General features: G+C 42.6%; 1 protein-coding gene and 1 long non-coding RNA gene across 3 annotated transcripts in view; one reads left to right on the top strand and one right to left on the bottom strand.

The window, feature by feature from the left end:
- Positions 1–23,085, bottom strand: part of LOC116056499 (melanoma receptor tyrosine-protein kinase-like) — a 62,568-nt gene that overhangs the window by 6,497 nt on the left and 32,986 nt on the right. Inside the window, exons 3-24 of the mRNA XM_031308624.2 lie at positions 22,564–22,771; positions 20,807–20,941; positions 20,345–20,413; positions 19,777–19,895; positions 18,976–19,117; positions 17,199–17,312; positions 16,506–16,632; positions 15,505–15,578; positions 14,516–14,606; positions 13,751–13,950; positions 12,714–12,846; positions 11,692–11,782; positions 11,159–11,316; positions 10,952–10,984; positions 9,966–10,110; positions 9,034–9,156; positions 7,834–7,932; positions 6,923–7,108; positions 5,228–5,383; positions 2,843–2,918; positions 1,577–1,723; positions 1,391–1,488 (exon numbers count right to left, since the gene is read on the bottom strand). Coding sequence (XP_031164484.1) covers positions 1,391–1,488; positions 1,577–1,723; positions 2,843–2,918; positions 5,228–5,383; positions 6,923–7,108; positions 7,834–7,932; positions 9,034–9,156; positions 9,966–10,110; positions 10,952–10,984; positions 11,159–11,316; positions 11,692–11,782; positions 12,714–12,846; positions 13,751–13,950; positions 14,516–14,606; positions 15,505–15,578; positions 16,506–16,632; positions 17,199–17,312; positions 18,976–19,117; positions 19,777–19,895; positions 20,345–20,413; positions 20,807–20,941; positions 22,564–22,771 — 2,724 coding nt within the window. The remainder of the gene's footprint in view (positions 1–1,390; positions 1,489–1,576; positions 1,724–2,842; positions 2,919–5,227; positions 5,384–6,922; positions 7,109–7,833; positions 7,933–9,033; positions 9,157–9,965; positions 10,111–10,951; positions 10,985–11,158; positions 11,317–11,691; positions 11,783–12,713; positions 12,847–13,750; positions 13,951–14,515; positions 14,607–15,504; positions 15,579–16,505; positions 16,633–17,198; positions 17,313–18,975; positions 19,118–19,776; positions 19,896–20,344; positions 20,414–20,806; positions 20,942–22,563; positions 22,772–23,085) is intronic.
- LOC116056501 lies at positions 520–1,982 on the top strand. Of its 2 annotated transcripts, XR_004106586.1 has the most exons (3): positions 520–658; positions 1,403–1,530; positions 1,597–1,982. It is a non-coding gene; the product is annotated as an uncharacterized LOC116056501 (long non-coding RNA). The 2 variants fall into 2 exon arrangements; XR_004896444.1 differs by lacking the exon at positions 1,403–1,530.

A 23,085-nucleotide genomic window follows, 5' to 3' on the forward strand; every position in this document is an offset into this window, starting at 1 on the left:
TAACACTGAAAAAAGTGACCAACAAAATCAGAAAACATGACAAAAAAAACCATCAAAAACATCGCCAAAGGTGACAAAAACATACATTAAAAAATTGGAAAAAACAAGGGAAAAAAAATAATTAAAACATAATTAAAAAAACGCCAAAAAAGTGACAAAAAAATTGGAATAAAATCGACCAAAACATCGAGAAAAGTGTAGAAAAACAACAACAAAATGTTTTGTAGAGGAACTCAAATCAACTAATCCATTAGTCAGCTAAATTCACAGGAGCATTATTTGACTGAGTCAGCCATAATCCTCTGTGTGTGACTCCTTTCCTCTTCCACATGCACACATATAAACACAAACAGCTTGACTTCATTCATGTATTTGCTGATTTTGTCTCAGTCTGTCTCACTTCCCCATCCGTCCACCAGATGTCCTCAGACTTTCCCTCCGTTCCCCGTCACCTGCCGGCCCCGGCCATCTCCACACCTGTTCCCACTTCTTTGATCAGACCTTCAGGTATTTAACCAGCCTGTTTGTGTCCATTCACCCCTTTGTCACTAGTCGCTTTGTTACTTTCTTTGTCTGTTTGCTGCGTTTGTGTTTCTGTCGTCTGTATATTTAACTGTGAACTATTTCAACAGTATGTCCCTAAAATCATGGCAACTTGGTGAGTGCAAAGTTTGGTTTCTGTTTTTGTTAAAATCAATAGAATATAATGCCTTTTATTGTCAGTATACACATGTACAATGATATAAAAAGCAACTCACAGTGTCAACATATACGTAAAAAATATAACATGGAATAAAATAAGGGGGGGTAAAGTGCACAGTTGAGACACTATATACATATAAAAAAAAATAAGTATGGTTTTATATACAGTGTGATATGCAGTGTGGGTTATTGCACATTATTTGAATATTGCCCAATATTGCAGCATGTCACATTTTTCTTAATTTTTGTGGCTTTCTCAGACACTTTTGTGGCTTTTTTGACACTTTTTGTCAACCTAAATTCCTACAAAAGTCAGCAAAAATGTTCCTTAGCCATCATAGTTTAGCCAATCATGCAAAACAAAAGTTAAATTTTTTAACAGCAACCTGTTTCACAGCCTGAATATAAATTCTGCTTTTGAGTGTCTAGTAATTACAGTTTCAAAAACACGTTCTCGTCTTTTTGGCTTGGTGCACAACTAGGGACTTTGTGATCCTTAATTGATATCTGGGCCAGATTAAAACCTGCGAGGGGCCGGGTTTGGCCCGCCGGCCATGAGTTTGAATAGAGCGATAAACTACCGATATCATTGTATGGATTGGAGGATTTGTTGACACACATGCACTCTCTCTCTCTCTCTCTCTCTCTCTCTCTCTCTCTCTCTCTCTCTCTCTCTCTCTCTGTGTACCTGAACAACGAGGTATCTGGATGGATCTCTGGCCATTTTAGAGAACTCCACTACCAGCTCTCTGAACCTGGGACGACTGGACGGGTCGATCATCCAACCTAAAGAGAGAGAGACAGAGATTTCCTCAACTGGACTCTTAGGTAGCTTGGTTCCGATACCAGTTTTTCCTTCCCCGCAGGCTCTTACATTTCACCATGATCATGTAGACGTCGATGGTGCAGATGGGCGGCTGCGGCAGCCGGTCTCCTCGCTCCAGCACGGCGGCGATGTCGCTGGCCGGGATGCCGTCGTACGGCTTGGAGCCGAACGTCATCAGCTCCCACACAGTCACACCTGCAGGACACACAACAAACAGGATATAAAGGTGTTTAAATGTTTTAGGGAAACGGTATTTAACCATTCAGACACACAAAGGGATGTTGTTGTGATATACTGTAACTCTCCTGTTGTCCTCGGGTCAAATTTGACCCAGTTTTCAAAAAGTTTCTATATATCAGAAATTTGGGTTTCTTTCAACCAAATTGTCAAAATAAATAACGACGATGGTTCCATACGATGCTCTTAACAAGTAGAATAAATGATCAGTTCACTACTTTCAATGAATTTGGGTGTTTTAGTCAATTTTATGCAGCAAAGGGCCGCAGGTTGGATTTAATCCCAGGACGCTGCGAAGGACTCAGCGTAAATGGGGCGCACGCTCCTACTGGGTGAGCTAGAGGTCGCCCTTATTTTGAATTTTGTTGTCTTCCCCGCGTGGTCGCTGGGAAGACAACTCAAGGGATAAGCATCATGAGTTCGGAGCTAAATGTGGAACAAAACAGGATCAAAATAAACTAATTAGAGAAACTATGTGAATGTCACAGAGGAGTCAGATTTCAGGCGGCTGCTTCCCTTTTTTTAAATTGGAAAGTGTGAAAGCTTCACGAGTTCTGGATCTCAACAACTACGTTTAAAACTACAGCAGTTTGTTGCTCATTTCTGATCACCAGACCTAAACACGTTTTCCAGTTTTCAGCGGAGATTCAGAGTGAAAATCAGCGGAATTTTGCAAACAGCAGTTTTTCTGCTCGGAGGGATTTAACAATCTAACTTATTTTATTTATTTTTAATTCGTTATTAATCTGCCGGGCCAGCCGTCTGTTAGGAGGAAAATTAAACATCTGACATCTACCGTAGCATCTGGGGCTTTTGGATTTTTGACCAGGAATAAATTAAAATATTAATATAAAAAAGCCTACTGCATTGAATGCTCCACCTACGTAAACACCTTCCCGTAATCAAGGGCTCCGTCATTACGTCGACCAGCGTAGCGCATGTAGTGCAAGCGTAGGGTTAATGATTAAAATATGTCAAGCTTCACTGGAGCAGGTTGTTGTCTTACTACAGGTTTTCTTAAATCTAATGTGATGCCGGGGGGCTCTGTGCGGGCTGCAGAGCCGGAGGTTGACTCACCGTAGCTCCAGACGTCGCTCTGATGTGTGTAGGTCCACTGGAGGATCGACTCCAACGCCATCCACTTAATGGGAACCTGCAGAGGGCAGAGCAGGACAAACTCACTCCTGCACAAAATCAATCGACCCTCCTGTCAGACTGACCTCATGAAAGAAAGTGGGCGTGTGTGTTTACGCGAAGTCATGATGTAATGTTGCTCCTATTGTCCTTGGGACAAATTTGACCCCTTTTAAAAACGTCTATATCAGAAATATGGGTTTCTTTTTAACCAAATTACCACAAAAAAGGATGGATTCCATACAACGCTCTGTGCAAATACAATTGATCACTTTCATTGAATTTTGGGTGAAAATTGAAATGGTTTCAAATCAGTATCCACTCAACATACGTTCCTCTGATCTTAACTATTAGTCAAAATAATTCATAATTTCTGCTTTTTTAACTCAATTATTAGGTATAATTCTATATAAATGAGGTTTATTGACCATTAATTCTAAAAAAGTAGTGTACAACTAGTGGTAGTAAGTTGGTGTTAGTGAAAACTAAAAAAAAAAATGTCAAATGTCAAAAAAAGGGTTAAAAAAAGTGTTCATCTTTTTGACCCGGGAGGTCAACACAAGGGTTAAAGTAAGTAGGCGGTTTATATTTTAAAACCGATACATAGTTTAGGAGAAGCTTCTGAGCATTTTAGGGAATCAAAGAGTGTCATTAATGTCCATTAAGCTTATCAACACTAACTATAGGCTGGCTGGGTTGTGCACTATGTCATCGTGCAATAAGTAGGTTATTGGGGTTATGTGATATGTTAGTGGTGCAACACACGGGCTGTTGGATTGTTCAATATGTTATTGTGTACTGCATAGGTTATGTGGAAACATGTCATTTGTGCAATATTTAGGCTATTTGGGTTGTGCATTATGTCATTTTGTGCAATACGTACAGGGTTGTTCAATTAAAAACTGCCACTGAAAGGAGTTAATGTGCTTATACACTATACAGGTATCTGTCTAATGTATATGAGAGCATGTTTGGTCTTGCATGAGAGTTTGTGTTGAGAGATGCTTATTCTCAGTCTTTTGTGTTGTCTTTGTAAAGCTACGGAATGGACAGAGTCCAAAACAAATTTCCCTTCGGGGACAATTATATATACAAGTATATCTTATCAGATGAGCAGATGGATATCATGTATGTGCATGTTTAGCCTAGCTTAGCACAAAGACGGGAAGCTCAGAGAAACTGCATCTCCAAAATCTTTACATTAGGGATGTAACGTTCCATTGTGGGTCTAAAAATGGAAATAAATGTGCAAAGACTGATTGTTGATTGACCAACACTGGTTGGGATAAAAAATTAATCATTTGTCTGCAGCTCATTCTGTTAACTCTCCTGTTGACCTCGGGTCAAATTTGACCCGTTTACAAAAACGTTGTATATCAGAACTATGACAAAAGAACGTTGAAAAAAAGTGACAAATGTTGGAAAAAGCTACAGAAAGGCAGGAAAAAAATCGACATTTTATTTTTATTAAAACGCTGAAAAAAGTGACGAAAAAAATCAGAAAAAGTGACCAAAACAAATCAAACATTGCCAAAGATGACAAAAAAATTGGAAAAAAGTGCAAAATTAAAAAAAAAAAAAAAAGTATACCAAAGTTACCAAAGAATTGGGATAAATTTTACAAAAATGTAGAGAAAAGTGTAGAAAAAGAACAACAAAATGTTGAAATTTTGACCCAGAAACTAAAGTAACATCATAATCTTTTATTCTGAAAATATCCCTCACAGGAAGTGGACTCAGACGGCTAGTTTCAAACACTAGAGGGCAAAACAAAATGAAAAGACATACTGTATATCGATTAAATCTATGTATATTATTCAGTCCAACTTGGACTTTTAAAGTGTTTTATAATCTATTAACCTTTGTTTGTTTTCCCGTCGACCGTGCAACATTTTTTTTTTTTCTAGGTCAAAATGTAAACTTTTTTTGCTGCACCTTTTTGACGTTTTTGTGTGTTTTTTTTCCCCCACATTTTTGGAGCTATTCCTGACATTTGTCACTTTTTTCAACTTTCTTTTATAAAAACAAAATTCAAATGCTATGAAATCGAATAAAACTTGTGAAGAGCGTTGTAGGGAGCCATCCACATTATTTCTTTTGAAAACTTGGTTGAAAGAAACCCAATTTCTGATATAGACGACAACGGTTGACGGGAAGACAACAGAAGAGTTAAAGTCCTGTAATATGTCAACTTAAAATCCTGAATGGTATTGTGAGTTGAGTGAATCGTTACATCCCTGCTGTCCATTGATTTCTCACCCTGACATGAAGCCAGGTGTTATTTTATAAGGATTAAAGATGAAAATATAACATTAATAACGGGCGCACCTTTCCCCCGTCAGCGTGGTATTCCTTCTCGTCGGCCGTCAGCAGCCTGGCGAGGCCGAAGTCTGTGATCTTGACGTGGTTCGGAGTTTTCACCAGGACGTTCCTCGCCGCCAGGTCTCGGTGCACCAGGTGACGCTCCTCCAGGTAGTTCATCCCCTACGCACAGACAGACAGACAGACAGTTGAAACTTTGCCCATGGTCCATTTTGTGGACCAAGTGACATAAATAGTTATGTACCAAAAGAAACCTTGAATTCTTTCTCACCTCCACACAGCTGACCAATCAGGTGCGAGTAAACTGGCAGCTTAATGCTGCACAACAAAGATTTCACACTGACCTTGTGGTTTGTGATTTTCCCAGCACTTTAAAATCCAAATGAGACTTAAAACAGACTAACTAGATTAACACACACACACACACACACACACACACACACACACACACACACACACACACACACACACACACAAACAAACAAACAGGTTCCTGCTGTGTTCGGGCTAACGAACCTCAGCAGGCTTATAGTGAGCGGCAGACAGTCAATGCCTCAGGTGGAGATTGGGGAAGCAGATTTTCTCCAACATGTTTTCTGTGTGTTTACGTAGCTACACACTCCTGAGACAATATACCCGGCCCTGACAAAAACAAACTCCAACTGAATTCATAAAAACTAAACCTTTCTGAACAACTGAACCCACTATAATAACCTTTGTCAGAGGCTGTCTCTCATTCCTTCCGTCAGTACACTGCTAACGTGCACTGACCACTTCCTGCCGTAGTCCCACTTTCCATGGTTAGTGTTGTCCCAAAAGGAACACTTATGTTAAAACACTTACCGGAAATGACGAGTTGGATGAGCGTGACGAACGCAATACATGTGAACGCAAAAATCTTTTAAACTGACCTTTTGTCAATTTAAAATGCAGACTGATTCAGCAACTGCATGACCTATTTCTCGCTTAAAATGTTTTCAGAAACATATTTTGGTGAACTATTTTTGTAAAGTACGAGATTGTATTCCGAACGAGCCGCCATTATGGTCGGTTTTCAAATTAGGGAGCAGCCAGACCCACGTGACGTGTTCGTCCAATCAGCTGTCCCTGGTCCCTCCCCTTTCCGCTTTGTAGTCAAGATGGCGCCTGTTTAGTGCACATAGGGTCCATCGTTCCAGACTGAACTTTTTGACCGTTTTTAGGGTGTGATCCGGGTACTTTCAGTGCACTGACTTTTTGCGTTAGCTACACTATATACTTAAAACTAAGTGTTTGAAGTGTGCAAGTAGGTGCTTTGAGACACAGAGACTGTCCTCCCCTGAAAAACACCCACGTAAGTTGTTTGTTCAAGCAGCAGTTGCAATCTATCAGTCCCTCCAGGATTTCGTGATGTCGCAATTGCAACAATTCACACAAATTCAACCAATCACTGTGAATTCGGTGCAACTCGCAATTTTGACCAATGACCGTCTGATTTGAACCCAAAACCTCCATATTTTTATCAACTTAACTCAGTAGTTTTGGTGTCTAAACCCAACCAAACTGGGACCGTTTCACAAAGTTAACCACGTGTTTAAAACTGCAATCGTTACCATCTCTGGTTTAGATATGACGGAAAACTCTCGTGTGGGTGGGGTGGGAGGAAAAAAAGGCAGATATCCTGGGAGGGTTTGGAGGAGCGGTTGCGTTTTCGGGGCTCACCTTGGCGATCTGGACACACCAGTTGAGCAGCCACTGGGCGCCGATGTTCTCCCGGTGGTGTCGGACGTAGTCCAGCAAGCAGCCGTGCTGCATCAGCTGAGTGACCAGCTGGACTGATGACGTCAGGCAGATCCCCAGCAGGCGACACACGTGAGGGTGGTCCACGCTCGCCATCACGTACGCCTCCTACACACACACACACACACACACACACACACACACACACACACACACACACACACACACACACGCATAGACACACACGCACAGACACACACAGAGAGAGAGAGACACACACACACACACAGACACAGAAAGACGGACACACACACACACACACACACAGTTGACAAACACACACACATTGTTAAAACCATTATTGTGCAGGGACTTCACTAAACTTTGCCTGAGCGTTGTCTGATTTATGTGTTAACATCATGAGTGTGATTGGATGTAAAACTTCATGCTTAAAATGCAACCAATCATTTGACTTATTTCTAATCATGACTTGGTCTTGACTAAACCCCCGGGTCACACTCGCCCAGTAGAATAGGCCAACGTTTTCCAAATTGGGTCCAGGGAGCCCCAGGGATCTTTGAGGGGAAGTTTTGGGAACTGAAATAAAGTCCACGGTCACTACAGGAGGAGCCTGGAGAGAGGCAACCTTTGACTCAACCCATTCAATTACTTAATGTAATAATTTAACCCTCAATTGACTTGATATAGCTTTGTTAAGTGTATCTATCTCAGTACATAAGTAAAATCAAACATTATCCAAATTTATACAGAAAATAATCACACACAAAATCAGTAATAACCGGACTCTGTGGGAGTAGAACAACAAACAATACAGAGGGAGAAGGATAACAAGAGGAGGAACAATCAATGAAAAAGAAGAATCAGAGTTTTACATCGAGGATTTCTTTGTTGGCTTTAGGTGATGTGGCCTCTCGGAGAACTTTAATGGCTACTGGGATCCTCACGTTCTCTCCCTCGGGGATCCACAAACCCTAAACATAAAATATTTATCATATTAATACAGTAACAGCAGGACGATGATCGTTAGAGTTACGTTATGAATGCAACATGGCCCGAAAGTAGTTACTTGATAACTACAATTGGTCACAAAGTTCTGATACAAAGGATATCAGGGATAAATAATTAGGGATGCACAGAATCCAGGATTCGGGTTCGGATTCGGCTGAATATTAGGCTTTTTGATGGGGTTCGAGGGTACAAAAATGGGGTACCAAACCGAAGCCTACGCTTGCACTATGCTGGTCGCCGTAATGACGGCGCCGTTGATTACGGCGCCGTTGATTACGGGAAGGTGTTTACGTAGGTGGAGCGTTCAATGCAGTAGGCTGTGAGAAAGTGAAAATGGAACTGGTGAGCAGAAAAAGTGTAGTTTGTCAGTACTTTCAGTCAAAAGAAGGCCATTCAAGTCCAGCTACATGTTCAATCTGCAATGCTGATTAGTCTGGTGGTGGCGAGGACCCTAAACTATACACAACATCACCGCTGTTACAACATCTGGTATGAAACATCCGAAAGAATACGAGTTGTGCATGAAGGAATCTACAGACAGCAGCCAAAATGCAGCAACTTCAGTTACGGCAAAGGAAGGACAGTCACTGTTTACTTCATTAATGAGTTTACTGTGTTCATGGACTGAGGATGGGACGAGGATTCAGCAGAATCTCAACCAGGGGATTCAGTATTCGGCCAAACCCCAAAAATCTGGTGTGTGTGTGTGTGTGTGTGTGTGTGTGTGTGTGTGTGTGTGTGTGTGTGTGTGTGTGTGTGTGTGTGTGTGTGTGTGTGTGTGTGTGTGTGTGTGTGTGTTTTTTCTCGATCCAAACTTCTTCCTTAAACTCCTGCCAGCAACACTGTCATTCTTTGGTTTCCACAGAACTGATACAAACACTTCATTAGAAAACGTGTGTGTGTGTGTAGCTTTTTTTTCTGGATCCAAACTCCTTCCTTAAACTCCTGCCAGCAACTCATTTCCACAGAAAACACTTCATTAGAAAACATGTGTGTGTGTGTGTGTGTGTGTGTGTGTGTGTGTGTGTGTGGGAGAATAATGATATATTATTAAACCTTCTCACCTTGAAGACGGTCCCGAAGGCCCCTGAGCCGAGCACCCTGATTTTCTTGAACTCCGTCTCCTTCAGGATCCGGAGCAGCGCCTGGTTCGGAGCCTCGCCACTCGGAGTCAACGGCTCCACCAGCTGCAGCGCACATGTTTAAAAATTATTTATTTAAATCTACAGCAGGGCCTTTATCTTTTAGCAGAGATGTTCACAAGTCATTTTTTGGAACTTCAATTCAAGTCTCTGGCCTCTTAACACAACTATAAAGATAAGATTAGCTTGTTCCCAGCATTAGCACAACACTTTGTGATGGTTAGCTTGTTACCTGTGACGATATATGCTAAATGTAACGTCTCTTTCACATTAGCAAGTGACTGACCTATCTGGGTGCGTTATGAGATGCCTGATGAAGTTCCACGTTGTTGATCCGGCATCATTTATCTTGGTGCCACACACCTTGCATGTAGCTGTTGGCTTACTGCCACTGTTTACCAAGTTATTGAAAGCAAAACTAATGACAAAAGGTACAACTCTGGGAGGACTTGGTGTCGCCATCGTCAATGCATTTCTTTGTGAGTGCGCGCACATAAGGCATAACACATGCCAACGTAACGCACATGGCAAGGGGCAGGGGACATGCAGCTCGTCATACGTTTCCCCAACGTATATGCCCCAATAAAAGAAAACAGAAATACATCAATACATTTAGATTTAAAAAGCAAGAATTGCATGAAAACAGGTTGTTGACGAGTCTCGAAGCTCGAGTCAGAGTCAAGTTTGAAGTCTTTTGGGTCGAGTCCGAGTCAAGTCTCAAGTCAGCTGTTTGTGTGACTTAAGTGCGACTCGAGTCCGAGTCTCAGACTCGAGTCCCCATCTCTGTCTTTTAGTTAACAAAAACTTGTTGCTGTATAAACAGTTTTCCATAAATGTAATCAACACTCTCACACCTCTCTCTCCTGCAGCAGGCGACGCAGGGTCCTCTTCCTCCGGATTCTTCGTCGCCGCAGCAACACAAAGATGACCACCGACACGATGACGGCGACCAGCAGCCCGCCGACCACGCCGGCCGCCAGCGTGGAGTGGGTGGGAGCACTGACGGGACACAGAGCAGAAGCTGGGTTTCAGAGTATCCTGAGGCACGCTCAGCCCCCCCATAAAACAAGGCAACAACCGTCATTTAAAGTGAAACGGGGTGCGCTGAGCACACAGTTTACATACACGTCTCTGCTAATTGGGTAACATCTCTGACACGAGAGAGAAAGCAAAGTCAAAGTCGTATATATTTGGACTAGAAACAGAACTACAACACCACGGAATAAAAAAAAAATGAAATTAGCAGACGAACGCCGTGCAACCAGTAACATAGCTCAAACACAGCATTCGTGATTCGACTGCTCAGGACTGTTTTCAAGATGGCGCCCGCTTGTAAACATGAACGCTACTGTCTTTATAATCTATCTTTTTAATAAACTGTCTGTACACTTACAAAGTTCTCAATGCTTCGGTTTGCATGTAGGGACCCTCATTATGCTACCATTGAAGTGTGGTGATATTTTGAGCCTTGTTAGTGGTTTAAAATAGTGATTTACCCTCTTTCCCGAAAGCTAGCGTTAGCAGCTAACACCCGGTTTGCCAATAGCTTGTCTCAAGCTAGAGACGCATTTGATTAGCATGAAAACAGATCCCAGAGAACGGTCGACTAGGTACACATATGTTATTAACCCCTAGGTTCATTTTGCGCCGGAATTGTCCTTTAACGTAGTAGTTTTGGTGCCTAAACCTCACCAAACTGGGACGGAAAATGGGTCGTATTAGAGCGGAGGAACAAACGACCCATATTGCCGTACGGTTTGGAGGATTTGCTGAATGCCTCTGGCTGTGGAAAAGACAATCTGCTTTTCTGTGAGCTTTGGTGGTAAAGTTGTAGTTTTACCCGGTGCATCCAGACAGTCCGGCTCCAGAGCATCTGCACACAGAGACACAGACACTCTATTAGATTCAACTTTATTGTCATTTAGCAGAGTACAGGTACAAAGCCAATGAAATGCAGTTGACATCCAACCAGAAGTGCAAAACAAGATATTTCTGTCCCTGAATGATTGATGGTCTCTGCAGGATGAATCAGAAGCGAGCGTCTCACCCGTCGCTGCATTTCTGGTGGCAGGGCTGGCACTGGCCTGTCCCGTCGGGGTATTTCCAGATCAGCGTGTCTCCGTCTCCCAGCACGCCGTGGGGGCAGCGCGCTACGCAGTGTGGGCCGTCTTTAAAGTGGGCACACTGGGAACACTGGTCTGGACCCTGCGGGGAGGGGCGGGGACAGGGAGGACATTTAGGGCTGCAACTAACAGTTATTTTCATTATCCAATATGCAGAGCATTTTCTAGATTCATCTAAAAATAGTGAAAAATGTTGATCCTAGTTTGTAAAAATGTCCAAGCTAATGTCTATAGATGTCTTGTTTTGTTAGTTAAAACCCAAAGATGTTCAGTTAAATATGATGATAAACAGAAAAGAGCAGAAAATCTTCATATTTCTGAGGCGTTTTTGCATGAAAAATTACTTTAATGATTAATTATCAAAAGTGTGTGTGTGTGTGTGTGTGTGTGTGTGTGTGTGTGTGTGTGTGTGTGTGTGTGTGTGTGTGTGTGTGATCTAAAGCAGTTAATAACTGACTGGTCCGTGGCAGGTCGGGGTCCCGGTCTTCAGCAGACACTCTGGGTGACACTGGACACAGCTGCCGTTCACCTCCACCTCTCTGGGCTCGCTGCGGAAACATCAACGCTTTATACATAAATCAGGTGAATGAAACGCATATAAGCAGGTGTTCAATAGACAAATAGCAGAATGTTTCTATTATACTCAGATATTTTACTTAGGGAAAAGTCCTGCACAAAATATATACTTAAAGGGTTCATTTTTTCAACCTTGGCCCTATTTTCCCACGTTTTTTTGTCAGTTAGAGTCACTAAAAGTTCTGTTGTTGCCGCTGACAGACTCAGATTATTATTCTAAGTGTCTGACAACATTATGGAAAGGATCCCTACAGAGATAGACCTTTTAGTTGAAGAGTAAGATCCTTTTAGTTTAACATGAAACGGCCCCATAATCACCATCACCAAACCCACCAGACTCCATGTAAATAATCAGGACTTTTATCATCGTAAAACACACTTCATTCAATGTGGACAGAAACTAAATAAAACTATGAAAAGCCATCTTGGTTCATCTTTCCACTGTTCCAACAATCACCACTCTGGTTTGGTTGAAATAAACCCTTAATTTACCCATTTACATGTGGAAATATGCTGGCTCTATACACGGTAAAAGTACTGACTATTTACATGGAGTCTGGTGTAGTTTGGTGATTGGGATTTCGGGGCTGTTTAATGTTAAACTAAAAGGATCTTACTCTTTAACTAAAAGGTCTATGTCTGTAGGGATCCTTTCATAATGTTGTCAGACACTTAGAATAATAATCTGAGTCTTTCAGCAGAAAAAACAGAACTTTTAGTGGACGCTAACTGATGCTGAACATTAGTCCTGTAGAGTTATATTGCAGCCCCGGTTAACAGCTGCTGTTCACAGCATTCTCGCTCAATACTGGACCAGTTTGTTGATTATTTTGTGTAAATTAAAAAAGTATAAAGTCTGTAAGTACTCTTTAAGTGTACTTTCACTGAAGTTGTCTCTCTCACCCCTGCAGCAGGTTGCAGAGCGCCACACAGCGCCCCCTGCTGTTGAAATGCCGACAGGCGACACACATGGTGGGACCCGGACCCCAGCAGCCCTCGTCCGTGCACTCCAGGTCACAGGTTCGATTCTGCTGTTCTGTGTGAGCGAGACAACAAGTGCTTCTTATTTCGTTAACTTCACTAATGCTGTGTGTCCATTGTCAGCTTAATTTCAACAGGGAGCAGCCGTGCAATGCATTCTGGGAGCGTCACAGGGACTTTTGAGAAGCGTGGCGTTGAGTTGCCCGCTCCTCATTTGCAAAAAATTGAATCCAGACAACCTTATGTAAATAAGGAGCGGCCGGTTCGGCTTGCCGCCTCTCAAAATCTGACAAAAATCTTTTAAACTGACCTTTGTCAGATCTGAATCGACAGATTGAGCAACTGCATGGCCTATTTCTCGCTTAAAATGTTTTCAGAAACACATTTCGGTGAACTATTTTAAAATACGAGATCGGCTGCAGCCATCGCGGTTGTAGGAGGGTGGAGGGTTTTCTTTGCTTGTCATTGGTCAGTGAAGTGAAACTGTTGGCGAGCCAGCTAGCATACAATGCTGGGGAGCAGGGCGATCCCATCCGTGAAAACAACGCGTATATGGACACATTAGCAGTGACAGCGATTAACGCCCCGAAATGCAACGCAGGAACTGTAGAAATATTTCTATAAACTAGATATGTTAGTCTCAGTATAAAAGTTTATAGGGAATCTTTTTTGTGTAGCCACACATGTGTTTTAACTTAAATGCTGGACTTCAGTGAACTTGCTTAACCCTAACTTAACATCGAGAAAAGTGTAAAATGTTGAAATTTCGACCCAGAAAAACACAAAGTTGCATGGTCGACGGGAAGACAACAGAAGGCTTAACTGAACTCTTTGTCTCAGATTGATCCTTGAGTTCTGGTAAACTTAAGTCCGATGTAAGAAGGCGCAATTAATAAATTGGAGTCAGATTTGACAGGCCTTAGGGCCTTATTTTAGACAAAATTCCCTACAGAACTCACCACAGACGTCCGGGGAAGCGTTTTGGCGCATGCTGACCGTCTGGTCTCTGGATCTGAAGAGGCGCGTCCACTGGTCGGGCTGCGTGTAGCACAGCTCAGAGTTGTCCTTCAGGATCACCAAGCCGGCGCTCACCTCTTTCAGAGAGCGCAGACCCAGCCAGCGCAGGTGCTTGGCCTGTACCACGGCCAGACTGTAATGCCTGGACCGGACACATTCAACAAAATACACAATGAATGAACGTTTAGATACCAACCAGAGGGTACGATGTTCTCTGCTAAGATAACACTTTATTGTCCGTAGGCACGGAAATTTGTCTTGCAATACACGCTCTAACAATGAAAAGAACAAAAACATAAGTTATTAATATGATGGGGGCTCTGTGAGTGGTCATAAATAGTCGTAAATATAGAAAAATATGGGGGGAAATTGATCTTTTATGTGAGTAAAGATCAGTTCCGGCCCGTGGTATCGACAGCATAGGAAAATGTTTGGGGCGCTGGCAGTCTGAATAAGTGAAGAAAAGTTAAAGATAATTTAAAAAAAAACACGACAAAAACTTTGAAAGTGCGAAAAACGTTGAAAAGGCGACCTGAACCTTGCATCAAAATCGCAACAAAAAATTTCAAAAAAGTGTAAAAACACAAAAAAGCAGCTGTAATCTTGCCTAGGGCAACCAACTATTGGGCGGGCTCTGGTTAAAGACTGCGTCAGGTGAGAGTCCTGCTGTGAAAACGTTGGAGCAATATTTTAATCAGCTGACTCACGAGTGTGTTGTTCTTCCTCTGATGATCTCCAGGTTCTCAAACACAGACAGAGACGTCAGGTTCTCCGGCCAGGACTGGATCACCAGGAAACCTGGAGGACACGCACGCACACACACACACACACACACACACACACACACACACACACACACACAGACACACACACGGACACACACACACACAGACACACACACACAGAGATAAACACACATGCACAGACACATGCATGCACAGACACACACACACATGCACAGACACATGCACGCACAGACACACACACACACCAAGGATCAACCTTCCTCCACATCACTACAAAATTGACTTTCAGTCTCTAGATCTTACTGTAGTCTCACATTGCCAGCTCTGTCTTCACAGTGCTGTGGAGTAAAGTCTGGCAACACCACAGATGCATTCTGGGATAAGAGGAATAAAACGCTCTGTGTTTACATTTCTTTAGACCAATCCCAGTCTTGGGTGGTGCTAAGCTCCGGACGCAGCGACGGTGGCTCTGCTAAATAGTCTCAGGGAGGAACTTGTTCTGGTGGAACATTTGCACCCCGCAAAAGAAAACGCCTCATACAATATTACATGAAGTTAACTGTTGACACAATACAGTAACGTGAGCTATTTAAATTATCTGGATACATGGTTAAACCTCATTGGCTCTTACCAGTGTATCTCAGTGTCTACTTCGTCTACAGCAATCCCACCAATCGGTCCCAAAACGTCCCAGTTAGAGAGGAAATGCCCTAAACATATCTTTTGTAAATTGTTACAATCATTCCCTGAAAGTACCAAGCAGGTCTGCCTTGTTGAAACCATCCACATCTTCTTCTAAACCTGATATTTTCACCGTGTAGCTCGCTAGCTCGAAGTTCGTTGTTGTAAAAATATCATAGGGTACAGAAGTTGAAGTTTTAAAGGCCTTATTCCATTAGTAAACTGACAAAACCATTCAGAGTTTGGCCTGAAGAGAACCTTTGACCCACCTGTGATTTCCTTCACTGTCCTGAAGTACTCCAGTTTAGCCAGGTCCATGGGCGGGATTTTATAGTGTGCGTCCCTGGAACAGCCAATGAAGGAGAAGCCGTTAGTTTCAAGAGTTTGTTGTGGAAAATCTCTTTGGTGTTCGGTGATGAAGCTGGAAATTAAGATTGTCTGAGATGCTGGAGTTATCTATGGTATTTTCTTTATTCTTCTTGCAAGTAGAAGGAGACAGTTGAACAGAGCGGCAAGGCAGTCTGAGAAAGTGTGTCAGCGAGACAAAGTAATCTCAGGGTTTTTAGGGGTGAGCATATAGAGAGGACTGTATTCTTGTCAACTCAGCAATCCTGATCTTGCTGATTCTGCTAATTTTTCTGCTTAGTTTTTACTGCTTCAGGGTATTGGCCCTTTGTCAGGTACTTCCAAGTGTGGAGGCTATACGAGAGGGAGGGGCGGCACAGCCTCAGTGCTACGGAGGCAGGAGAAGCTACGATTGTCTTTTAAGATAATTAATAGTAAATAATATAGTAAATATCGTATAGTATCAAAGTAAATACATATAAAGTCATGAAAATATAAAACCATGCAGTAATGGATAATATGATCAGTATGACTGATACAAACTTTCCCACTACAAGTTGCTGCCACAGACTGGATAAAAAGAGCCTATCCGGTTCGGCGAAGTGATGCAAATGCCTTAAACCTTCATTCTATCTGATTTCCAGCAGGGGGCGACACGTGCATTTGCAAAAGAAGTGAGAAAATGAGCCTACTTCTCTCTTGATTGAGGTTTTCATAATGAGTTTATGTTTTCAATCGCTAGTCTCGAGTCTTCTTTAACACTTGAGTTGTCCTCCCTGCTCAATGTTAAAAATCAACACTTATTTTGTCACTTTTTTAAACGTTTTTGTCGCCACTTTTTGACATTTTTCGGTGCTGTCGTAATATTTTAAGATGAAAAAAGTGTGAATATTAAAAGCCAGCGGCCCCCTGGGGAGCGTCTCACCCGGTGAAGGACGTCCCGATGAGGGACACGTCCCCGTTGATCTTGGTGCAGTTCCTGAAGGACTCGATGTTGGAGGCGTTCACGGCCATCGTCTTAATCAGAGCGCCGACCCCGACTCCGTCACAGACTGGAGGAGAGAAAAGGGTTTTATTGTCTGTCTGTCTTTAGCTGTTTCTCAAAGTCAAGGATCCTTCCTTGGTAGGACTAGTCCTTCCTTGGTAGGACTAGTCCTTCCAAGTCAGGTCCTTCAGAGGCTAGGCCAGGCTCCTCCTTAGCATTCGGAGTAGAGTGCGGATCACCAACATACCAACATATGAAAAGTCATAACAACTCCGTTGATAAACACCCACTAACACAGTAAAGGTAGGTGTAAGTGTGTTAAATGGCCAACAGTTGTCAGTTAAGACCATGATGAAGAAACTACACAGTTACATGAAGTACATTCATGTTTCAGTATGCTTAAATATACTTGTGATACAATTCTAATCTTACCAGGACAGGTTGGATAACTACAGGACTAACCTAAAGCTTTCTCCTTCTGTCTGCAGTCTTGAAGCAACACCATCATCGGCAGCTGAGTCGGATCACCGCTTCATGTTGAATATACTTGTATGTATGTATGTATGTATCTGTCTGTCTGTATGCCTGTCTGTGTCTATGTATGTATCTGTCTGTCTGTCTCTCTCTACCTACCTTTAGGACAGGGACCGTCGCATGCTTTGCAGCGTTGGACTCCGTTCTCTTCCACCTCGTACATCCCAGAGCCGCAGGTACGAACACACGATCCATCTGTCACCACGTAGTTATCTAAAAGCAAGCAAAAAGCATTTTATTAATTTCTACCAAAAATTAAAGGAGCCCTCTACCGATTAATTTTTGCACTCTCACAGTATACCACTGTCGATGCAGCAGAACTTGAGAAATCATCTTTTTATTCCACATTCTTCAATCCTTCACAGTAAAAATAACATGCACAACTACTTTCCCAAAACACACTGAGGTGTAAAACGTTAAAGTTTCCCCTCTGTCACAATCCTTCAGCTAAATCTGGAAAGTGTTTGTTCTGTCCGACATGTTCATGATGTGGCTGTAATAAACCCTGCAGCCTGTAGGGGGCGGTGGCCAGCCTCACAGTGGCATTATTTTTAGATTAGATTAAACTTTATTGTCATTGTGCAGAGGACAAGTACAAAGACAATGAAATGCAGTTTGCGTCCAACCAGAAGTGCAAAAAGAGCAGAAAAATGCAATGTGATATACAAAGTATAGACAGAAAAAGATATTGTGCAGTGTAGACAGTAGTGTACAGTTGGTTTACAGAAGGTGGTTTAGAGTAATATACATTACATATAAATATGTGCAGTGTATTAGCAGTTACCTTATAAGAGCAGAATAAATATGGCTATGTAATATGAACAATGTATGAACAACATGTACAGATATGTGCAATTTTGCAATTTAACCCTTGTGTTGTCTTTGGGTCAAATTTGATCCGTTCTCAAAATGTCTATCTCAGAAATATGGGTTTCTTTTTAACTATGCCTAATTTCAATTACCCAAAAATAACATGGATGGATGTTCCCACACAATGCGCTTTGCGAGTGCATCAAAAGATCCAACCCATTCTCATTCCGAACTCATAAAATAAGGACGTTTGGACAGTGGCTGTCAGCGTCTGATGTGACGAAAAAGGCGTCTTTCAGCGTGTTTGTGTAACGCCCCGGGGAGAGCAGCAGTTAGAGAGGATTTAGAGAGTAGTATGTAAGGAGGTTGGTTGGGGGGGTGGATGGGTCAAACACAGGACTTTCACCAGGAGAGCGGGGTTCACGTCCCGCTTGTCACGCTTGCTATAGTCGCTTCTTTCTTTCCTCCCGCATGTCACAGAACCGTATGCCCACCCACGACCCTTTCCTTAACATAACTGCGTCAAAAGGGACGGCAATAGTCCCGACCAAGCACGTTTACTTATAGCGCTAAAGGGACGGCAATAGTCCCGACCAAGCACGTTTACTTATAGCGCTAAAGGGACGGCAATAGTCCCGACCAAGCACATTTACTTATAGCGCTATAAGAACAACAGAACGATCTGTTGAAAGATCGGATCTCTACTTTCATTGAAATGTTTCGGAACAGTATCCTCGCTGAATGGTGACCCTTCTGTGATTATCCTTCCTTCAATATTAGTCTAAATAATTCATAATTTCTGCTTCTTTAACTCAAGAATCAGGTATAGTTTCCTATAAATTAGGTTTTTAATTATCCTTGAATTCCAAAAATAAGTGTAAAACTATAGTGGTAGTAAGTTGATGTTATTCGTGTTTATACATGGTACTGAAAAGAAGTGCTAAACGTCCAAAAAGGCGCCAAAAGTGTCGAAAAAAAGAGACCAAAATGTCAGACCCAGAAGACAACACAAAGGTTAAATCTCTCTCTTCAGAATGAATGCCAGGGTTGAGAGTAAAGTCCATACATGGGCAGGCTTTGACACAGGTCGCCCCGAAGGTGAACTTGGCGTTGGGGTTGCTGACCACCTGGTGGGTTTTTGGGTCGTAGAGAGTCTGAGGAGGACAAGCGTCTTTACACGTCCCGTCGTCGTTAAAATCCCTGCAGGCCTGGAGGACAAGTGCGGAGACAGAGAGACAGAAAGACAGGCTTTTAAATGTGTGTGTGAGTGTAGCTTTTAGGGCTGTCAGTCAATTAAAATAACTGTTAACTCACGATGAACGTATCTGTTCTATATGTACTTTAACCCTCCTGTTTTAAAAAGTTTCTGTATCAGAAATTTGGGTTTTCTTTCAACCAAATTGTCCAAATAAATAACGTGGATGGTTCCATACAACGCTCTTCACAAGTTAAATAATCAGTTCACTACTTTCATTGAATTTGGGTGTTTTAGTCAATGTTATAGCATTTGAAGAAAAAAATAAAAAATAAAAAGAACTTTGAAAAAAGTGACAAAATTGTCAGAAAAAGTGACAAAAAAAAGCTTTAAAAATTTGGAAAAAGAACACAAAAACTTCAAAAGGCTCAGAAAAAGTCAACAAATGTTGAAAAAAGTGACAAAAACATCGGGGGAAAAGCCTCAAAAGTGTATAAAAAAGACGAACAAAACGTTGATAAAAGGTTTTTCATTTAAAATTTTGACTCCGAAAAAACGGGAAGCCAGCACGAAGGTTAATCATTCATCCAGAACATAATCCACTATGTATGTAAATAAGCGGTAGTTGCATCCCTGGCATGGACAGACAGAAACAGAAAGAATCAGACTGACCAGGCAGTCGGTGGCTCGCGGTCCGGAGCAGCCGGCAGCACAGTGTTCGTTACAGCAGTCGCTGGGTTTGGGACCGCGGCACCTTCGGCTGCACTGCTCGGCACACTGCAGCTTAGTGACTGAAAGAGGCGCGGAGACACATATCATCACATCTCCTCAACATGAACATGTTGGTTTGACCACTGAAAATATATACTGTACAAATCACTTATAACAGCATTAGAGTAGTGTGTATTAAAGCATTTCAGCAGTTTTGTGAGAGCATTTCACTTGTATTTGTGTGAGGTAACTGTGAATAATGTCCCTGATGGCCCCTCATACATGAACACAGCTACTTGTAAACATTATGTATTTTGGATATGCATACGCCGACCTTTTCAAGAAGGTGGTTGAATGAATGAAAGAGGGACGCTGTGCTCTGCATGTAAACGAGGAAAATTAATGAAATATTGCTTTTCATTAGCTATGTAATCAGCTTAGAAGGAATGTTGTTATTTTCGGAATAAGAGCAAAAAGTGGAATATTTTTTGCACGTAAACGTAGTCAGTGATTGTGTTTGTGTGTTTACATTTCTGGCAGTGATCCGGTCCTGCTGCCCAACACGAGCCGTTAAAACAGCCGGGATCACACTGCTCACCTGGAAACACACACACACACACACACACACACACACACACACACACACACACACACACACAGAGACACACACACACACACACACGCAGACATACACACATACGGACATACACACACACACACACACACACACAAACATGCAGAGAGACACACACATGCAGAGATACATAGACGCACACACACACACCGAGACACACGCAGACAGACACACACACACACACACACACACACACACAAACACACACAGACACACACACAGATACACACACAGACACACACACACACACACAAAGACACACAGACACACACACACACACACACACACATATTAATACTTAGTAACAGGCGGTTGGTCCCATCTAAAACAGGAAACTTGATCATTCCTTCCACATACATTTAGGTGTGAAGGTGTTGGTCTTAAAAACCATGCTGGGGTTGCTGTTTCTGTCCAGGATGTCCCACCACTGGATGGTCTCAGTGTTGCATAGCAACGGATTGTTGGTCATCTTTACTCCTCCTTTCAGAATCTCTGTGAGGAGAAGATCAAGTTTAGAAGTTAATCCAGCCCAGGTTAAATGGCTCTGTGTGTGTGTGTGTGTGTGTGGTTGTGACTGCGTGTGCGTTTGTGCGTGTGCGACTGCGTGTGTATGTGTGTGCGACTGTGTGTGTATGTGTGTGCGACTGCGTGTGTGTGTGCACGACTGCAAATGTGCGACTGCGTGTGTGTGTGTGTGTGTGTGTGTGACTGCGAATGTGCGACGGCGTGTGTGTGACTGCGTGTGTGTGTGTGCGACTGCGTGTGTGTGTGTGTGTGTGTGTGTGTGTGTGTGTGGAGCTTTTTTATAATTGTGGACTTATTGCAACAGGTATGTCGCGACATACCAAAAGTTGTAGATTTTGGACAGTAAGTGACAATAGGAGTTTTTTGAAGTAAGCGATCCACACCGAACCCACACATTATCCCCCTAAAAACAAAGGGTTCAGGTCTTAAGAGTGATTTCTTTAGTGGGATGCTGCAGCCATTTAAATATTAAGACATTTGAATATTTCACTCAGTTTAACGACGGATTAGGAAAGGGAGACACAAGGATTCACTTTGAATGATCTACAGAACAAATTATTTTAGTATGGAAAGATCCGTCAATGTTTCTTTACTGCATTTAAACTAACTGACATCACATGTCGTCAGTACCACAGTTCATGTTTGTACACGTCCATCCTTAGACGCGGAGCCACAAAACCCACTTTAAGTCCATTTAATGCCCCTGAAACGTCTTCAGCCAAAGCTGGTATGGGTGCGGTCTATTTCCTGGTGCCAGGACAGTCTGGTGTTGACGAAGGGTTTCTAAACGGTGTGTAAACTACGCCCAACACTCGTCAGCCGCTTGTAAAAATGAAATGAAGCATAACAAAGTGAGCAGTAAACTGTGTAGTGAACCGTAAGGTTGATCAACAAGGAAATCAGTGTGTGTGTGTGTGTGTGTGTGTGTGTGTGTGTGTGTGTGCGCTTGTTTTACTATATTTGTGGGGTCCAAAACCAGGGAATATAGTATACTTGTGGGGTCTGCACAGCTTTGTGGGGCCAGAATGCTGGACCCCACAAGGTTAAAGGTCTGTTTGAGGGTTAAGACTTGGTTTTAGGATTAGGGTTAGAATTAGGTTACGGTTAGGGTGAGGGTAAGGGTTAAGGTTAGGCATTTAGTGGTGATGGTTAAGGTTAGGGTAAGGGGCTAGGGAATGCATTATGGCAATGACGGGTCCCCACAAAGATAGTGAAACAAACATCTGTGTGTGTGTGTGTGTGTGTGTGTGTGTTTTACTATATTCGTGGGGTCCAAAACCCGGGGAATACAGTATATGTGGGGTCTGCACAGCTTTGTGGGGCCAGAATGCTGGACCCCACAAGGTTAAAGGTCTGTTTGAGGGTTAAGACTTGGTTTTAGGATTAGGATTAGAATTAGGTTATGGTTAGGGTAAGGGTTAAGGTTAGGCATTTAGTTGTGATGGTTAAGGTTAGGGTAAGGGGCTAGGGAATGCCTTATGTCAATGACGGGTCCCCACAAAGATAGTGAAACGTGTGTGTGTGTGTGTGTGTGTGTGTGTGTGTGTGTGTGTGTGTGTGTGTGTTTCTCTGTGTGTGTGTGTGTGTACCGGTCAGACTGCTGAGCTGCAGCTGTCTCAGCCCGCTGCTGTAGTTGAGCGTAGGAGACGAGAGGTTCCTGTTGTAGTTGGACATGACCAGCAGAGCCAGGTGGTTCTCGTAAAGGTTCTGACCTCGGATCACCTTCAGGTTGACCAATGGGATGGTGGCCACTTCATTCATGGCGATCAGAACGTAGCCGCCCACTTCCTGGATGCTCTGGAGACAGAAAAACAAATCAGTGTTTGTTATTTACATCAACACTTTCTAATTGTTTTCTTTAATCTACAAATTTCGACGTAATGAAATATTATATTTTTGCTGAAGAACAAAACGTTGGAAAAAAGTACAATTTCAAATTTAGACACACACACACAGACACACACATACACACAGATACACACACACACACACACACACAGTGCTTTTCACTATCTTTGTGGGGACCCGTGATTGACATAATGCATTCCCTAGCCCCTTACCCTAACCTTAACCATCACAACTAAATGCCTAACCTTAACCCTTACCCTCAC

Source organism: Sander lucioperca, chromosome 23, assembly GCF_008315115.2.
Source record: "Sander lucioperca isolate FBNREF2018 chromosome 23, SLUC_FBN_1.2, whole genome shotgun sequence".
NCBI classification, from domain to species: Eukaryota; Metazoa; Chordata; class Actinopteri; order Perciformes; family Percidae; genus Sander; species Sander lucioperca.